Source organism: Crassostrea angulata, chromosome 7 (assembly GCF_025612915.1).
Source record: "Crassostrea angulata isolate pt1a10 chromosome 7, ASM2561291v2, whole genome shotgun sequence".
Lineage (NCBI taxonomy): Eukaryota > Metazoa > Mollusca > Bivalvia > Ostreida > Ostreidae > Magallana > Magallana angulata.
In genome coordinates this window covers 12,082,431-12,097,771 of record NC_069117.1, presented here as the reverse complement: position 1 = coordinate 12,097,771, position 15,341 = coordinate 12,082,431, and the positions used below count along the sequence as shown (strand labels likewise).

The window sequence follows — 15,341 nt, the reverse complement described above, 5'->3', positions numbered from 1 at the left end:
GCATCCCCTTCTTCTCTTGGATACATTTTCACAACTTGACAATAGTTTGAACTAACAGTGACTAACTAGTTGAAAAATGCATGTTTTAATAAAACATAAATTTTCAACTATGAATAAAAAAAACTACAACTCTAAAGGAATCGAAAATACTACAACTACGATGAACATGCATTTCAACGTGTAACCGTCATTCATCTGTTCAGCGCAGTATGTTTCATCCCATTTCATTTACACTTACGAGTCTTCGTTTTGATTTTTCTTATTTTTGTTCTTCGGTTTGACCATGGTTGAAGTTTCGCAATCATGTAGTACAATAAAAATGTATCAGCATACGGCTGATAGTGTAAAATTCAGACACAACTGCTATTCACTTATTGTTGTCAGACTGCTCAAAGCATGGATCAGCTACTTCCGGTTCACAGATTTTTCTATTTTGCAGAGTCGACAAGATCGACCTATATTTTTCCCGGTTTGGTATTCCGATACACCACAGTATATGTTAGTATATATGTACCTAAAGACACAAATATAAAAACAAATTAATGCATCAAAATTCAACAACTTGGTTGTATGTCCATCTTTTTAAATAGGTTAATCGTTTTAAATTTTTGGTTACAGACGAATTGCAATGTTCAGATGAATTGCTTCACAACACATGGATGCAATCCGCCGATAATTTCCGTAAGAAATGTGTAAAGTTTAATTCCAATTAAATTCTTTATTTACTCAAGACCAGTTCACTGGTATTTGGGGTTCAAAATAAGACAAAAATATACAAATGTATACAAAAAGCATTCAAGGATCACATGTACAGTAGAAGTAATAAAGATAAAAAAAAGTTGACTTTCCAATAAAGTGGGTTTTTAAAATTTGTTTTTGGAAGAACAGACTTTGAAAATTTTCTTGATAAATCTTGAGATTTTTTTTTCGTTTTTCTACATTGTAATTATTCATTAGCTCGATAAATTTTATAATATTTGGGTTTTCATAGTATCTCTTGGACAAAAAGATTTTTCTATCGTTTACAGAATGTGTATATTCTGAAAAATAATGAAATTCATCCCAAATACTATTAAAGTCACAAATTGTACATTTTCTTCTATGTTTATCTACCCGTTTCTTGTGGTGTTCTGATGGGGCCACTTTGACCTTCGCACTTTCGCCTTTAGGGCGAAGATGCGAGAGTTCGAAGTTGCGAAGGAGCGAAAGGGCGAAGATGCGACGGCGAAGCGCGAAGATGCGACGGCGAAAGTGCGAAGGTGCGAAGGCGAAGGAGTGATACTATACTATCGCTCCTTCCCCTTTGCAACTTCGCACTCTCGCCTTCGCCTTTTTTAGTTTCATTGAGCAAGTCTCGGTCGATTACATAGCATTTGATGCTCGTGAAGGTTTTCCAATTAATCCATGATATTAGAACCATTTTAACAAGACCTTGGTCTTTCGGCTGGACGTAGCTATCTATTTCTTTCGTCAAAACAAGTTAAAAATGACGCAGTATCAAGTGAAATTTGCGTAGTTTTAGCTCAAACGCCAGACAAATCTTGTCGATTTCAAACAGCCATGCTGAGTGGCCAGCAATGACATAGACAGGCCTACGTCATATTGCTGTTTGACACAACTACCCAAAGTCCAAGGTCTTGTTAAAATGGTTCTATTGGTACGCATGCAGTAGGCCATCGTGCTTCCTATGAATGTTTATAAATATTTTAATGTGTGCATGTGACATATATGTTTACCAGTGCTGGCTATGCCTAATCATTATATACTCCACATAAAATGTAATGTCCGCCATCATTATGTGTACACATGCACTTCCAGACTACTGTCACTTACCAAATGTCTGTTTACCGTGGATTAAACACAGTTACATTCTAATTTCATTATGCGACATTCCTTGCTCATGCATGGATCTAGAGGGGGAGAGGGGTGTCCGGACACCCCTCCCTCCCGAAAATTCAATACTAATAATTTCACACAGTAAGGGGGAGAGGGGGTCCGGACCCCACCCCCTGAAAAAATTAATATTATTAATCTTATACAATAAAATTTCCAAAATTATGCCTCGGACCCCCTCCCCCCGACAAAAACAATTATATCCCTCGACCCCCCCCCCCCCCCTAAAAAATGTTATGGATTTGCGCAGGCTGTTGAAAATGAATTCTAAAAAGTTCGTCTTTTGCCTTAGATGTCATTTTGAACAGCTAAAATTGTCTTTAAACGATAGAGAGCTCCACAACTATAAAAAGGCGAAAGCGAAATGCGAAGACGAGAGTGCGAAGTTTCGAAGGCGAAGGAGAGATGGTTGCAACTTCGCACTCTCGCATCTTCGCCCTAAACGCGAAAGTGCGAAGGTCGAAGTGGCCCCATCGGAACACCATAGTTTCTATTGGGAATCGATGGTTACATGGGTGCATGTGACGTTGTATAAGATATTTACCAACAACGTGTTTGTTTGTAAACATGATCCGTAGATCTGTAGGCAAATGTAAATTCAACAAGTACTTTTCTAAATTTGTTTTAAATTTTCTTTAATTTTAAAATACATTTTGGTTAGTTAATTATCTACTATACTTTTCCAATTTTGTATAAATTGAATTTGTAACATTTCTTTAACCAGACTTAAGCCAGTTATAACTACATATTGTTTGGTTTTCCCATACATAAGACAAGACCCCTATACTATAAAATCATGATATCAAGTTGTTGGCTCTATTGAGAGAGTCGTTTGAAATGCCTGCATTGGCGTGAGAGAATATTACAGGCGCCAGCGGCCCGTTTCTCAGAAAGGCCTACGTCCAGGCGTAAGCTTAGTCCGGACTAAAACAGGGACTAAACCTCAAAACCAGACTAAGTTGCGTTTCACAAAAAGGCGGAAACTTAGTCGGGACTAAATTTGGGTTTAAATCTACGCCTGCTAATGGGTAGGCGTAAGTCCTTACTCTGTGCACAAAAATGGCGAGTGTTTTGTTTCTAAGGCAAAATATACAGAGAATTTTATTTTTTGGTTTGTCTATGTGTTATTAAAGAAAACATTCACATTTATTTAAATATTTGTACATGTACGTATAACTTTAAAAAATACCTATTGTTCGATAACTGTTTCTATTTCTAAATAAATTAAGATTAAATCAATTTGATAAATAATGGGCTTACCTTATTAAACGTATGTAATATACATTACTACTCGTAATGAAATTTACCTAAAGAATGAGGAATGGGTATACCCCGATAAATGATATAAACACAATTATTAAAAAGATGCTTTATTTCTGAATTAAACATGTATTCCCCAACAAGACAGATGTATAGAAGTACGAATAGATTATTGATTTTTTTTAACTAATACTCAGTAAGCATGAACTAGAATTTATTGTTATACTTTCATGTTAAATACTGAAATCTGATTGGTTAAGACGCAGTTAATAATATTTACTATTACCCTCAGCGTTAGCAACGCACTTGGCAACGGGTAACATTAAAAAATGTTACATGCGCGAAAATTATGCGCGTACGGTTCGCTGTAGAATTCACGTTATTCCTATATAAAAGCAGTAAAATTTTCTTAAAGATTTTAAAAAACACATTCAGTATAACAAAATAAATAGTGCCTGTTTGGGAGGATAACAGTTGAAATTGACACCCCTCGAAAACCATTGTCAACCTCCGCTTCGCGTCGGTTGACAATGGTTTTCTCGGGGTGTCAATTTCAACTGTTACCCTCCCAAACAGGCACTATTTATATAATGTTTCTAATCTTAGATAACTGCTTTTATATCTTTATTTGAATCAAGATACTGTATACAGGGTTATTTTGGTCCCGTGTCATTTCCGTCTTTCTACACTTGCAAACAGTTTCACTCTGTCGTGAATTCGCCTAGTCATAGCTATTACATAATTTACTTAATATTAGATATTGAAAATCAACGTAAATTCGCCCGCTGACAACGAGGGTGAAATGATTGAAAATTAAACAGGGCGAATTATTCCCTGTTTATGGTGTATATTAAATTCAACCCCCCCTCCCCCCCCCCCCCGAAAAAAACCAAACAAAACGATCGATTAAACCAAAAACAGGAAAGGGAGTTGGGGAGACCCCGGCCTCAAATGTTGATAATTCCTGTCTTGTTAATTGTTGACTATTAATATCTTTCAAAACTATTATCATTTGAATCGCAGAAAATCAAGAATCGTTTCCATGTCACTGTCTAAATTCTCTCAATATTGGAACAGAGGATGGACAAGGTTCATGTAATATTATTTATACAGTAGATATTTTCGATTTCAGTTGGTTGCTGTTATTATCATGGTCATATTATTTTCTATAAATAATATAGTGAACTGATAAAAAAGAATCAAGCATCCAAGCATCTGAATATGTCTAAAGATCTACAGTGTCTATGAAGCATACTTCTCATTCTGCAGACGTATTGTGGCATATCCACTGTACCTTGTCCCTGTATTCTATAAATATTTGAAGTTTACACGAACATTGAAGTTAATTTCTATGTATTGTTTCGTTCAATTAATATGTAAAATTGTGCCTCAATATCATCTACAATGCATTTAATATTGTCACATATTTGGTTTCTGAAACCTCTTAAATATGCCGCTTTCATATCAACTGTTTTTCTCTAAAATTTCATTATGATAAGAGGTGTATAGGCATTTGTTCTACTTTTATTAATATAAAATGTCATGAACAGCTTAAACTATGCACATTCAGTGGTAAAGTATAACATGCGTACTTTCGGGTACTACATGTACTATGAATTGGAAAACTGATCCACCACATATAATCATAGCAAAACAAAATACGATATGCGCATGCTTAGTACTCAGCGGAGATGTCTAAGTTTTTCGAAATTTTAATACTTCTATAAAATAGATCAAGTTTGTTGTGTATCCGTCACCATTATTTGTTGTTTGGGAAAACGCCGAGAAATTACGATTGTTGAAGCTTGCGAGGACAAAGGGCGAGGTGGTCCGATAGATGTTGCTGCCAGGAGAGACCGAAAACGCGATGGGGCATACCTGAAAAAGTTGCTAGTTGGTATGATTTGAACAAAATCTTCTAGACCATGACCATGAAGTTAAAGATATATACCAAAATGCAAAGAACTCAAAGTTGATGGATGGATTAGCAGATGTTTTTGCTTACATATGATATGGATAACAAGGTAAATTTTCAAATATATTTGCATAATATCTCAGTTTTCCCCCTTGATTCGGGGTCCGGGGCGTAACTAGCATTAAGAGTACATTCCATGTAAATATTCAGTGACAAACGCACAGAGTGAGACACAGACCTATAAAAAGCAGGAGGCGCAAAATGTGGGGGAAACACGGTGACATCGCTCTGTTGAACCCGCAAAGGGCCGCAACTCAATTTTTGGAAAGTGCGTATCAACTGACACAATATATTACATTCTTCTTGTCTGTTTGTTTGATTGTTTTTGTATTGGTTTTTTGTTGTTGTTGTTTTGTATTTTCTTTTAATCTATTTCTTTCGGATAAGCCCCACCAACTACAGTAAAGTTGACAGAGAACTGATTGACTCTCTTTCAGTCCTATAATAGACTTGCACCGACGTAATATCTCATTGAAAAATCGGGTATTGAAAATACATGTTTTTTTAAACAGCATGTAGTATATACAAAAACGAAAAGTAAACCGTCTTATTTAAGATGTCCAATATTGAACACCTCTTCTATAGTAAAATACTAGCGAAACAAAACAAACAAAGCAATGTTATAGCTATAAGGTTCCAAATCATTGAGACACGTTGAGGCCGATTCTTTCTACGATTCAAGTTTATGGCAAGATCGATTAACTACAGCTTTATCAATTTATGCCATCATCACGCCACCCCCCACCCCCCCCCCCCCCCCCCGATGATAATTATAAAATTATTTTTAACTTGCACTTCAAATAGAGTGTAGAGGATTCCTAGAATCAAAAATTTTTGTGAGATCAAAGTTTATGCATGTTTTTTTTTCTGTGAAAGGAGATTTAGGTAGTTGTATAAGTATTAAATTTTGCCTTATCTCTCTTTGCTCTGAACTTAAAACTAAACTCTCTCTTACACCATTTGCGTGCATTATGAATGTAAATTTGGATTTAGCCTCAAATTCATTTGTTTCCCTAGCAAATTTCCATTGTTCTGACAGAGAAAAATAAAGTCCGCTGTATAAAATCATCTATGTCACGTATATTTTACATAAATCCTTTTTTTAAAAAGAGATACATTCATTACAATTTAACCGAAATCATATTGATTCTTCTGAGTTACCAGAATGTTAAATTTTAATTATGTTGATATTTTTTTTACAATACAATAGTTTAAGAGTATTCTAACTTAGCAGCTTTCAGATTCATCCATTTAAATTACCTATCTGTCTAAAGCTAAGATTGACTGTAGACAGATTCATCAAATTACACAATGAACCCTCCAACATTCTGTTCGTGATTAATTATACCAAGTCGGCTTTTTAATCAAATTAACACGTACATTAAATGTTATGTAACATTTTATTGTTGGCCTTAAATAATTCCATAAAGTAAATAAGAGCAACCCTTACAACCACTACAATTTCAGCATTTCAGATACCAAAAATAGAATCTCGCCATCAAATTTTGTAAATATTGTCGCAAAATGATAATAAGGAATTCAAAGCATTGTTGTTACGGCTAAAATACTAAACCACATGTTATATGGCTACTGCCGAAAAATATGTAAATAATTCTACTGCTAAAAAATGTAAATATTACACAATACCGAATTCATTGCATTTTGTTATGTGTTGCAGACACTTCATTTTCTGTTTTAGAATATGATTTTTTTTTGGTGAACGTTGTTTTTCCGTTCCGTTCTGTACAAAGGTTTTGATGACGTAAATCATATTGTTTACTGTAAAAAAAAAATTAGAAATACATGTATATAGTTTATGACCGCTGCGAAATGTACCACTGAAACCAATCAGATCAAATGGAAAATTAATGAAGTATGATAAAAAGTGTATCACACTTTTGGGATGCACTGGGTTGCGCAAAACAGCGTACCAATTTTTATTTCGATCATTACGGGAATGGATTGAATGTACAATTAATGATAGAACCATTTTTTAATAAGGCCTTGGACTTTCAGTAGGATGTAACTCTCTATTTCTTGCGTCAAAACAAGTTCAAAATGACGCTGCTTTCAAGCGAAATATACACCGATTGCGTAGAACTTGTTCAAAAGTCAGACAAATTTTGTTGATTTCAAAAAGCCATGGCTGAATGGCCAGCAATGAAATATACAGGCCTACGTCACAATGTTGTTTGGCACAACTACCCCAAGTCCAAACTCTTGTTAAAATGGTTCTAATTCCTATCTGCCCGTCACTTGCTCAGGAGATGCGCATCCTTTGCAGACAAAGTGTGCTAGTCAAGTCGACCATTGTATACAACTTGACATCCTAGTCTTCGACGCAAAAAAATTTGGTTACATTTAATTCTTATATTTTTGTCAGACTCAGCGCAGACAGCATGATGGTAGTGATGATAATTGATAGTGGGGAAAATGAAAAATGAAAAGCGTCATAAGAGCACTGAATATGTTAGATCCTTGCATATCTTTCAAAACACGCAGTCTTCACGTTTTTTCCGCATGGCAGCCGTCACAAAAGTTTATGCAATTCAAATATGAATTACGGTGTACATTTTAGCAAACAACAATATTGTGACCAAATTAAATGCCGATAACAAAGGAATTCGATAACATCCTAAAAAGGAAATATGCATTTACATATACCCCTTATTGTGATTTAGCATTTAAAATGTAAGATAACATTTAACCCTTTCCTTTCAGTCACCGTGTTATCCCTTCAAATTTGTTGAAACGTGTTTCTTGAAAAAGTTCAATTTTTCCCCATGTATCCAAGACATGACTTTACCTTATATTACTGATATGTAATACTATTTAGTAGAGCACGGCATATCATGTGTTTTAGTCGTATGCGCTCAAGGACTACAATGTAAAAGTTTAGACGCAACCTGTTTGTTAATCGTAAGAGTTCGCCCATTGTCAATGAGCTTGTAGTTTATTTTATGTATGAATTGAGATGAAGATGTTAGGCCTTGGTTGGTTTGAACTTATGTTATTGCACAAACATATACAAAAGGATTCGAGCACAGGTTATTACAACTTACGAGGTTCTGACCAGGTATACCAATTTACAGTTGTTTGTTAGGCTTTGATTAGGAGTTTACTTGGTATACACGGGATATGAATTAGCGGACCAAAAAGCTACGGAAAAACAGAGTAAAACACCACACAAAATGGTAAAACAAACCTAAAAAAACGTTGGCTGTAATTGTGAAAAAAACCTCAGATATCACTTGGCGCCGCACTCCAAAAAAGTAGAATAAACCAACAACATCTGAAATAAGAAAAAAACGAAGAGGGACAAATACAAGGTGTTTTAGTTTAGGTGGGGCAGTCAAAAGCCCTTTCTTGCACGGCATGCGACACTCAGTCACGTGAGACATGTAGTAGAATAAAATGGAACACATAACCTTCTCAAATATCTGCGTTATGACCTACATGTTCACCTGATTTCTTTGCTTGTTACGAGAAAAAACCAAGAAAGTCAAGGTCGGTGTGTTTATCCGGTTATTAGGACAGTTCGCGACCAAGCAAGCATCTGTCTTTCAAAGTTCCAAAATAACTGCTAATGGACAGTGCAATAGGCAATGAAAAGACCGACGGTGAAACGTCACTTCAATTAAAGTAAACAAAATCAAATACGAGCACTCACTAATTTGTACATATGAAACAATTATGACACATGTTTGTTCCCTATAGTCTCTCATTAATTGCGCGTAATGAAATGTATTTTGATAGACCTCGAAAACATTTGTTTTACGCAGATGGCCAGATGGCACAGGAAAACCCCCGTCTTGTTTGGGTATTTAGGCCTACATGTCGGAGACATTAGTTGATTTATTCAATCGTAATTCAGTTTTGAAAAGATAAAGTTATGTAAGATGAACATGTAAGATCAACATGAAAACAGGGGATAGTTTTGGGTTTTTAATAGCCTATCGGCTATTTACTGAAAAATAGTATATTATATGCTTGACTATATATGTGATTGACTTTCATTTTTAATCATAAATAAAATATGACCACTAAAACTTGACTTTTTTATGATCTATGTAGTTTTTAATCACCATTAAAGACGTCAATTGTCATTGTTTGGAGCGGATGTCTCAACTTTCACTGACCAACCGGAGCTCGGTTTTGAAGGTTTTACATAAGGAATAAGGAATCATTCTTTGAGTATTATGAGGTGATAATTTTGGTCGGGGCGTGATCAAATCTAATAAAGCCCGAAGTTATCACCTCATAAGCTATACGTTCTTTGTCCTCTTCTGCATTTGTCGCTGTGTTCGCAGCATGGTAAGGGGACTGAGGATATGCGCGGGGCACGAAAAACATATACAAAGAAAATATCAGGATTCATTTCCAGGGTCCACAGCCCTGCTTGTGTTGTTTAAAAGATGAGCTGTTCCAAAAGCATTGTTACGAATACTGTTTTCCTCGTTATAAAAGAAATTGGCGTGTCTTATGTAACAACTGACGTTCGATACAAATTTTAGGACATTCCATTCAAACGAAAACATTTACCACTTCAATGCGCTTTATTGTATATTTATATAATTTTAAACCATCTTACGATTAAATATTTAAATATAAATAAGCAAACCCCGCTGGCGCCTCAATTAGGCTTTATGAGTTATATAGTACAGAATCAATACTTAGTGTTATCACAGGCAAAGACACAGGAAAATGTAAATATGAATATTTACATCGCAAAAAGACGCACTCTATTTCAAACAAAGAGACTTGAACAAAATTGTCATATAACATTCAATTTTGTTTTTGTCTTTCTTGCTATATAGTCATCTTAACATTAAGAGGACACTATTAGGGATACTTGATTAGATGGAAGCAATTCATCATCTTATTTTTATAAAGATATGTGAAAATAAAAGAAAAATCAAAATGGCAGTGACGTCAATAGTATGACAGTTTTTCACACAATTTTTACCGCCGAGTGATTCTGTGTCTTCCGAGAGGGGGTCATTTATTTCTAGAGCTGACCAGACAGACGTTTATCAGTTATAACTGTCACGTGGGCCCATTTAAGGGAGTTACATTTCCACTTTCCATAGCTGGACCTGTTTATTCAATCTTTATGCTGTCTTCACTCCCGACATGTAACATTTATTTACTTAATATTATTTCTGAGGCAAATAGCAAAACGTCGCATGAAGTTGTCTGGGGTTTCTATTTCCCTTTTTCTAACGTTCTATTTCAATCTTTTTTTTCATTTTTAGCTCACCCGAACCGAAGGTTCAAGTGATCTCTTCTGATCACCTATTCTCCGTCGTCCGTACATCAGTCTGTAAACTTTGCACATTTTTGACTTCTTTTTAATACTCCCCGCAAACGAAGTTTGGGGGGGGGGGGTATATAGGAATCACCTTGTCCGTCTGTCTGTCCGTCCGTCTGTCTGTCTGTTCAATTCGTGTCTGGTCCATATCTTTCTTATGGAGAAACATTGGAAGTTCTTACTTCACACAAAGATTGATTATCACCTAACGGTGTGTTATGACCTTGAACCAAGGTCATTCAGGCAAGGTCAATGTCACTGACAGAAAAAGTGCAAAATTCGTGTCCGGTCCATATCTTTCTTTTGGAGAAACATTGGAAGTTCTTACTTCACACAAAGATTGCTTATGAGCTAAGGGTGTGTCAAGACCTTGAACCAAGGTCATTCGGGCAAGGTTAACGTCACTGGAAGAAAAAATGCAAAATTCGTGTCCGGTCCATATCTTTCTTATGGAGAAACATTGGAAGTTCTCAGTTCACACAAAGATTGCTTATGACCTAAGGGTATGTCATGACTTTGACCCAATGTCATTTGGGCAAGGCCATTGTCACTGGCAGAAAAGAGCAAAATACATGTCCAGTCCATATCTCTAATGGACAAATATTGGAAGTTCTTAATTCACATCAAGATTGCTTATAACCTGAGTGTGTCATGACCTTGACCCAAGGTCAATTTAGGAAGTTCAAGGTCATTGTTTTAATAAAAAATCGGGCTTAGTATACCAGTAATTCAAAATGATTATATTAGATGGCTGCTTGGCATGTGGAATTTTGTTTGATTCGATTCATGTTTGTTAACATAAGGATGCAAATGTCCTCATGCATTAACAGTTAACTTGAACTAAAATGGAATTTAAAGAATAGAAATTGGTTTGTGTACTCATATTAGCATTAACAGTTTTAAAAAATAGAGCAGTTGTTATTTATAGAAAAAGGAAGGTGAAAGAGATTCATCCAATATTTTCTATAATAGAAAAAATACATGAGTTATGTTTTTTTTCTTAGCGGAGGGTATCAATTGTGAGCTTGCTCACAGTACCTCTAGTTAGAGCCAGTCGACCAAATATATATATATATATATATATATATATATATATATATATATATATATATATATATATATATATATATATATATATAATATATATATATATATATATATATATATATATATATATATATATATATATATATATATATATATTTATATATATATATATATAAAACAACAAATATGACACTACTATGTCTATGCAAGCATCCTAAGATAGTGTAGATAATATGTTGTTAAAATCTTTACCTCGGACCATACTGGGGCCCCAGCAGATCTGTAGAGTTTAACATAGTCTCTATAGGGAAATGTTTAAAAATCTTCTTCTCAAGAACTACAATGCTAAAAATTGTTTTATCATTCATTTATTATGCAAGCATCCTAACATTAGGTTATAAACTGTTGAAATCGTTAAAACCGTGACCCCCTGACGAATACTTGGATCCATAGGAAAACATAGGGAAAATGTTTACAGATCTTCTCAAGAACTACAATGCTACAAATGCTGATATTACTACTAGTATGCAAGCAAGTATAGTGTATGTTAAAACCATGATCCTTGGACTAATACTGGGGCCCCAAGAGGGGTTCAAAGTTAAACATAGATCAACATGTAAATGCATTTATAGAGAATGTTTAAAAATCATCTAGAAATAGAATGCTACATTTTGTGAGATAAATATGCAAGCATTCTCAAGAAATTTAGATTTTATTTGGTTAAAATCGTAATACCCCGCCCCTTACTACCAATTCGGGAGCCTTAAGAGTGGTTCAAATATTTCAATATAGAAATATATAAGGAAAATGTTTTAAAATCTTCTCTTCAAAATATAGAATGCTACAAATTGTGAGATTACCATGCAAGCACCCTCAAATAATGTAGATTTTAAATGTTAAAACAGTGACTTCCGGACCAATTCCTTGGCCTTAAGAGGGGTTCAAATTTCAATACAGAAATATGTAGGGAAATGGTTAAAAATCTCCTTCTCAAGAACTACAATGTTACGATTTGTAAAATTACTATTCGAGCATCCTCAAACATTGTAGATTCTGCATTGTGAAAACCACGACTCCCAAGCCAATCTGCTGCCCCTGGAAGGGTTCAAAGATTCAAATTCAAATATGTATGTATAAAGAATTTAAAAAAAAAAATTCACTTAAAAACTACAGTGCGACAATGTGTGAGATAACTTTGCATGAATTGTAAGATAATGTTGATTTTAAATTGTTAAAACTGTGACCCCGAACCAATATTTGGGGCATCAAGATGAGTTTAAAGTTCAACCAAGAATGTACTGTCAAATATAGGAATATTAGTATATTACAACAGTTTTAAAGAGTTTAATATTTACAAATTTTAAAATAATATGAGACAAGGAACTGTTGTTCTTCAGGTAAGTAATGTGACCCATGGGCCTCTTGCTTTTTTTTTTGGGGGGGGGGGGGGGCGTTTGTCTGTTGGGGATGTTTTTTGTTTTTTGTTTTTTTTGGATGGGTGGGGGGGGGGGGGGTGTTTGATAGTTGTATTTTTGTGCTTTTTTCATTCGTAAGGAATGAAATCATTTTAGCTATGAAAAGATATAGGATATTAATTTGAAATAATAAATCGTTTCGACGTTTAACATTTCTACAACGTATGAATTTAGGCCTTTGTTTTAGCGTTAAATAAGCTCGATTTTGCTTAATGTTTGTGTAAACGAATAAAAAAACGAATAAAAAATGCTGAACCAAAAAATCCCACTAATTGTTTATTCTTTTGGTCTTTTAGCAGATTCCAAGAGAAATATGCCTTGGTGAACGATAGCATCACTGAAGTATGGTAAAGTAGACAAGATACATTTTTGTTGAAAACCTCTTGAAAATTCAAACTGACAGCCATCTGTTTTAATGATTTGGATGAAAACAAATTTTAACTAGCGAAAAAAATCAAAGTACTGAAGAACTGAGTTGATGTTGTCGATGTTTATTTATTTTAAAATCAATGATATGTTATTTTCCATGACAAGTACATGTATACGTAGTTTCTAATTTGAATTACGCATATTTTTATAATATGAATTTTTGAACTTTTTCGACTAGAATGTCGAGAAACCTCCATATGAATCATGTTAAATAATATTTAAAGATAAAATTAATTCAATCAAACTATGTATCAGTGGTAGAAATATTTCTCGAAAATTGTATGGATCCAAGCAATTAATTTATATTGAACTCTAGTCTCGTTAAACCAAACGCTCGGCTGACACCGTAAATCTCCGACAAGGGTTTACGCAGTCTGACTAAAGCCAGTGAATTAGTAGGGGCTGGCTTTAGTCAGACTGGGGTTTACGGAGACAGCCGAGCGTCGAGTTGAACGAGACTATATTGAACTCTGGCGTAGGAATACATACGACTACAAAAAATTGTTCGTACCATTTAAAATCTGACTATTTTTAAGGTATTTGTAAATAAGTTTCCTTGAAAGCAATTCTTTAGCATACATTACATCGAGTTCATCAATTATTTTCAAGAACTAAGTCTTGTCAGGAGTAATGGTTTGTGCTGAGGTCCAAACACTGTTTCACTTTCGGTTTTTCCGAGTGACTGCATAGGAGAGTTGATTAAAAATCAACTCCCAATAAAATTTATTTGATCATAAATTTGTCCACATTGATGGTGTCCAAAAAGCAAAACAAAAAAAAACTTCTTCGATCCTAATTTTAAGACATCTGTATGCCTTTTTCTTTAATATAAGCAAGTTAAGTAAGCGCAATAGTAAGTGCAACATCTCACTTAATTACAGCTCATTTGTATAAATATGAATTGCACTGAAAATTTACACTTAATGCACATTTTTTATGCAGAATGTTGCATACGCGAAAATGGGATCACGAGACAGACACGACAAAATGGTCAAAACTCAAGTACATTAGTACACCTTTCTCGAGATGGAAAATCCAACGAAAACCGGTTCTCTCCGGCTTTAACAGGATGTGGGCCGACTCTTGTACCTACGTTAACCCAGTAGAAATGATTTATAGTTGACATAAGTATCATTTATGTCTGTAAGCTGGAGCAACGCATACTTAGTATTTTATGTCAGCCTTCCGTTAAATAGACGATGAAATATCCAAATTTGCATTGCGATACAAAAATAAAGAATTAAAAGTTGCATAAATAATTTATTTTGTAATTTCGGCACTGCGACTAATTAAATGTTTTATTTTTTCTCCCTCGATTTTTTTGTCTATTACACTTCAATTTCAAATGCAAATTGCAGACGCAGCGACTTCTGACCTTTAGGCTATAAAACTTTTAAAAGCTCACTTTTGTTCCAAGTCTCTCTTTCCACTATGTATAATATGTATTCCATCTGTAAAAGAAAGTTTGGGATCAAAAGTGAGCTGGTTTAAGTTTTATGACCTGTAGCTATCATACGTTTCCGTGATTTGCAGTTGCATTAGATTTACTGATACCTAGCTTATCTCTTTAGAGAGGTGGACATGCTATTCCTGTCCACTTTTATCATGAGAATATAATACATAGGCGGCAACGTGATTTATATAGAAAATAATCTCAACAAGACGCGGGAAAAACCGTAACATAAAGATAATTATATCTTTACGTAAAAATTATTCATTATCTCAAGAAATAAATAAATCATGAATTTGAATTTTGGGGTATTATTTACCAAAGGGTCATGGAACAAAACATTTAATTCCAATTAATGAAAGTGCAGTAAACAATCATAAGTAATGTGCTCTGTTAATCTTTTAAATGCAGGTTTGTAGCTCCCGGTCTGGAAAAAATCGGATGGACGATCAGGTCGGGAGCTACAGATATTGTGGGGCAGTCTTCGTATATGGAATATAA

The 15,341-nt window shown here is 34.5% G+C and overlaps 1 protein-coding gene and 1 long non-coding RNA gene across 2 annotated transcripts in view; one reads left to right on the top strand and one right to left on the bottom strand.

Annotated features, from left to right (window-relative positions):
* LOC128156939 (eukaryotic translation initiation factor 5B-like) overlaps positions 1-435 on the bottom strand; it is a 50,298-nt gene extending 49,863 nt beyond the window's left edge. The window contains exon 1 of the mRNA XM_052819280.1: positions 239-435. Coding sequence (XP_052675240.1) covers positions 239-285 — 47 coding nt within the window. The 5' untranslated portion in view covers positions 286-435. The remainder of the gene's footprint in view (positions 1-238) is intronic.
* A 4,458-nt stretch (positions 436-4,893) lies between these two features.
* On the top strand, positions 4,894-14,475 carry LOC128191773 (uncharacterized). Its single transcript, XR_008244459.1, has 4 exons — positions 4,894-5,177; positions 12,537-12,613; positions 13,258-13,308; positions 14,333-14,475. It is a non-coding gene; the product is annotated as an uncharacterized LOC128191773 (long non-coding RNA).
* The last annotated feature ends 866 nt before the right edge of the window (positions 14,476-15,341 follow it).